Source organism: Octopus sinensis, linkage group LG7 (assembly GCF_006345805.1).
Source record: "Octopus sinensis linkage group LG7, ASM634580v1, whole genome shotgun sequence".
Classification (NCBI taxonomy): Eukaryota; Metazoa; Mollusca; class Cephalopoda; order Octopoda; family Octopodidae; genus Octopus; species Octopus sinensis.
The window spans coordinates 97,260,131-97,265,130 of record NC_043003.1 but is presented as its reverse complement, the minus strand read 5'-3'; the positions used below and the strand labels follow the sequence as shown (position 1 = coordinate 97,265,130).

The 5,000-nt window shown below is 32.9% G+C and overlaps 1 protein-coding gene across 2 annotated transcripts in view; it reads right to left on the bottom strand.

Annotated features, from left to right (window-relative positions):
• Nucleotides 1-5,000, bottom strand: part of LOC115214230 (urea-proton symporter DUR3-like) — a 324,559-nt gene that overhangs the window by 18,526 nt on the left and 301,033 nt on the right. For both annotated transcript variants that reach the window (XM_029783351.1, XM_036504980.1), the window contains exon 5: nt 1-338. This exon is cut by the window's left edge and continues 10 nt beyond it. In XM_029783351.1, coding sequence (XP_029639211.1) covers nt 1-338 — 338 coding nt within the window. The remainder of the gene's footprint in view (nt 339-5,000) is intronic.

Genomic DNA, 5,000 nt, shown 5'->3' with positions numbered 1-5,000 from the left:
ATGATTGCATCATACATAGTCTCCATGCTACCAATGGCCGAGTATCTTTCATCACTCACAAAGAAGATCTTCGCTACAAATATGATAAGCAGCACGAAGACCAGGCAGGCGTTGAAGTAGGATACATAGAATGTTGTACCTAGTCCTCCTATGAGAGAATAAGAACCAAACAGTGTAGCCATGATGATTATTGAAAACTCATCAGAAGCATCCTTCGTCAGGGACTTGATTGTTGCTTGACCAGCCAAAATGACACCAATCGTGATGATCAGATTTGTCATTAAAGCAAAAACGCAAAACACTGCGTGGGCAGCACGGCCGTATCTGGCATACATCACCTGGAATAAAAGAATGAAATATAAAATTCTTAAGCATGCAAAAATATTAGATATGTGTGCACAAATTTGCATCTGTGCCTACTTACATATACTTACACGCATATACATAAATAAATGTATTAGAAACAATTTTTGATGCAATCACAATATTTGAGAAAAAAAAAAGATTTTATTATGTTAAAGATTATTAATTTTATATATTTGCCAACTAAATATGGCGGTCCTATAGCAAAGGACCTTGCCATGCACAGACACAATTAAAAGCCCTGGTAAATAATATGACTAGAAGACTATCCAGTTTCTCATCCAAGAGGGAAATATTTGTAACGCCGTACCATTCTACGAAACGGCTTTAGAAGCAAGCAGATTCAAAGAGAAGTTGATGCACCCAATATACTCCATAAAAATAAATCATAAAGTGAAGGTGTATGAGTTTATAGTTTACAAACCCATTTTCAATTAACGGTATGTCAAGCATAACGAAAACATTTTAGCATTAGTAGATAAATCCCTCTCTACACGCCACAAATACAGAAATGTATTTAACTAAGATGACTTAACCCTCTGTTTCAGTTCAACCACAAACATTAAAAAAAACTACAAACATGAACCCCGAGGAACAATATAGAAATCCTTAGACACTTCAGAAACTCGAACATATGACTTAAACATATTCTGCAACGTACAAGCAGTTGTATACGAAGCTGAAGTTATCTCAGCTGGACCTACAACCAATACTGAACAAAATCGGTATATAAGTGGCATGAAAAAGGCAATTTCAACCACACTACTACATTTTGATATACTGGAAAGAAAGCACAAAACTACTCGTATAAATTCGCTTCTGGGTATTAAAAGATAGTGACAATTATAAAGTAGAGAATATCAGAAAGGTCTGAATTATGTAAAAAATGCGAATAAATAATGATATATTTGCAAAGCTGTGAAGTGTCTCATTCTCTGCAAGGGGGGTACTGAAAAGTTCCTGGTTTTCTGGGTATCACGAAAGGCCTGGTTGGAGGCCCAACCTTCGGGGTTCTTTCACAGGGCTTAGAAAAACTGAAGGACTGTGTGTAGATCTGAGAGGAAAATATGTTGAGTAAAATCATAACTAACAGATCCTCGTCTATTTTGTTTTACCTGAAACCAGGAACTTTACAGTATCTTCTCGTACATACATCCAACATGTACTCAAATACAAGATGTGAGATATTTAGTAAACATAAAGGTTTAAGAAACAATAGAATGCTGGAACTATAACTGCAACTATCGCTGTCACCACTAGACCAAAGACAACAACACGCCATTCAATATAGCAAAAGGACTTACAGAACGCTTCAACAATGAACTCATCTATTCCCACAGAATTATACCATCAATTTTCATTTTCCATCCTACCATTTTACCCCTTTTCATTTCCTCATTGCTCAATCCTTTAGAACTATTAATCTTTTATTGTTTCTTCCTTTACATCTTTATCACCGCCTTATCCCTTTCAGTTCTTTCGCTACTTCCCTTTCACATCTCAAATAAATTTGTAAACAAATATCACTCCCTTACTCCCACCGATTCCGTTATTTCTCATCTTGCAAATGCTTCTTCCCTTTTTTATGCCTTCTTAACTTTTATATATTCTATACTATTTTTGGTATATTCCATTACACACACATACATTATTACAAATTTCAGAATAACCTTATTGTATGGAATACACATAGAAAGTTATATCCAATAAAATAGTATAAGTATTTAATAAACCTACTATAAAATACAATGAAATTATTTGAAAAATATTTGAAAAAAATCTATATAACTTGCCTGTTATTAGTCTGTGGGGAAAGAAGATATTTTTAATCAACGCTACACGTGTTTCTGCACTGGTGAGGAATTTATAAAGGCTATACGTAATACATAAATCCACCAGTGCGTCCTCAGGCTATTTATCTTATTATTTTTAACGGATCAAAGTTAAAAATACATATTATAAGTCATATTAAAAAGAAAATAAGAATATGAATACAAATATAATAAAATAAAAATATATAAATTACAAATATATTCTTTAAAAAATTAAAAATTAAAAAATTAGACACCTAAAATTACAATACCTATACATATAGAAAATGCTAAATCTAAGGAAACCCTCAACGACTATATTATAAACACATCAAATCCTACAACCTATCTATTGGGTTGGCAACTAAGTTCCCGCCGTTTTGTAAAATTTAATTCTTTTAAAAGGTTTAATAAAAAATAACAACTAATTAATCAATAATGTATTCACCCTTGTTGTTTACAACTTATTCTTAACGTTCAACAAGATTTTCAATACCTCGTTGGTAGAAATCACCCGATTTCGACTCGAACCAAGCTCTCAATTCTGTATCAGTATGAAACGAAACTCCGCGCATAGCATTTGAAAGAGATAGAAAGAGGTGGAAATCCGTTGGTGCCAAATCAACAAACTACGGCGGGTGTGGCAGAACTTCCCAGCCATGCATTTGAATGGCTTCCTTGGTCATATTGGCGATATGAGGGCGGGCGTTGTCATGCAGCAGAAGAACTCCATTCTGCCGATTAGGTCTTTTCTCTTGAATAGCCGTGTTGAGTCGTTCTATCTGTTGAACATAGAGTTCCGTGTTGACCGTTTGGTTCCGTTCAAGCAATTCGCAATGGATAATCCTTTCCCAGTCCCACCATACGCACAACATCGTTTTACGCGGATGAAGATCTTGCTCCACGTGCGATGTCGCTTGTTTACCAGGGCTAAGCCATTCCTTACGCTGCTTCATATTGATGTACAGGTACCATTTTTCGTCGCCAGTAACGATTTGGTAAAGAAATCGTTGTTTGTGTCCATGAGTTGAGCGGTGGCGAGCAAGCAAACCAGCGGAGATTGTGGCACGTTGATTTTTGTTGTTGTCACTTAAAGCATGCGGAACCCATGCTCTATACTTTTGAACCTTTATCATCGAGTGAAGATGCTTCTCTATAGCAGTGTAGGAGCATTCCATTTTCTCTGCCAATTCCCTTGTCGTTTGACGAGAATTTTCGTGCAAAAAGTTGGTTTAATCGCTCTTCATTGAACTCAACTGGACGGGTAGAACGAGGTGCGTCTTTGAGGTCAAAATTTCCATTTTTGAACTTGACATACCAACTAGGAACGGTCCTTTCAGCTATGGCACCCTCTCCATACACAGCACAAATGTTGCGAGCAGCTTTTGTGACCTTAGAACCTTGATTAAAAGCAAAAAGAAGGAGGTGTCGAAAATGTTCGTTTTTCTTAACTTGAGACTCCATTTTTATCATCTGAAAATAAACAAAAATTAACTAAAATTAACTAGAAAAAAAGATTCTAAAATTATTCAAAAATAGAATTCTCGAAAAAAAAAAAAAGAATCCAAAATTTAAAAACGCAATAAATTCCAAAATTAAAAAAAAACGGCGGGAACTTAGTTGCCAACCCAATATATAAACATTACAGGAATTAATAATTTAGTGTAAGATTTACCCCTATCTATACAAGTATAAATTACCATGTTTTATGTTAAGCGTAAGTTAATAGTACTTAAAAAGATTATTTAGTAAAAACCACTATATACGTTATAAATTTATTGAATAAAACTATTAAAAAAATCTAGTAAAAAAGTTAACAAAGGAAGAATACTTGTCGACATGATGTTTACTCCTACTCATTTCTTAGGTTTAGCAATTTCTATATCTATCGGCATTGTAATTTTAGGTGTTTAACATTTTTGATTAAAAATATTTTTTAACTTGTTTAATATTTTAATTTTTAAAAATTATATTTGTAATTTATATATTTTTATTATATATTTATTTTATTATATTTGTATTCATATTCATAATTTTCTATTTAATATGACTTATAATATGTATTTTTAACTTTGATCCGTTAAAAATAATAAGATAAATACGTGTAGCGTTGATTAAAAATATCTTCTTTCCCCACAGACTAATAACAGGCAAGTTATATAGATTTTTTCAAATATTTTTCTAATAATTTTATTGTATTTTATAGTAGGTTTATCAAATGCTTATACTATTTTATTGGATATAACTTTCTATGTGTATTCCATACAATAAGGTTATCCTGAAATAGGAGTTGCGGTTCTATTGGTAAAATCCTAAATTCGTAATAATATTAGAAATGATACTGTTTACATTGCATAAGTAATGTATAAAATAGTAAATGTTCTGATAACCTGGAATACTTATTATTCCCTAAGATGTTATATATATATATATATATATATATATATATATATATATATATATATATATATATGTGTGTGTGTGTGTGTGTGTGTGTGTGTATAAAGTTAATCCAAACATGAAAACACAACAACGCGAGGACGTGGTACAAGTATAGTATTATTGGATGCTCAGGAAAGAAGGAAAGAAGGAGGGTTTAACGTTTGGAGCGGAGCTTGTTGTTCATACACCTGTTCAGACAGGTGTATGAACAACAAGCAGGCGTACTAGCCTACGCTCTTCAAAAGAAAGAAATAAGAGAAAATAAACAGAGCGTTGAAGAGCGTAGGCTAATATGCCTGTTTGGTGTTCATACACCTGGCTTTGTCTATTGTTATTCTATAAATTTCAACTATATTTATACATACATACATACATACATACATA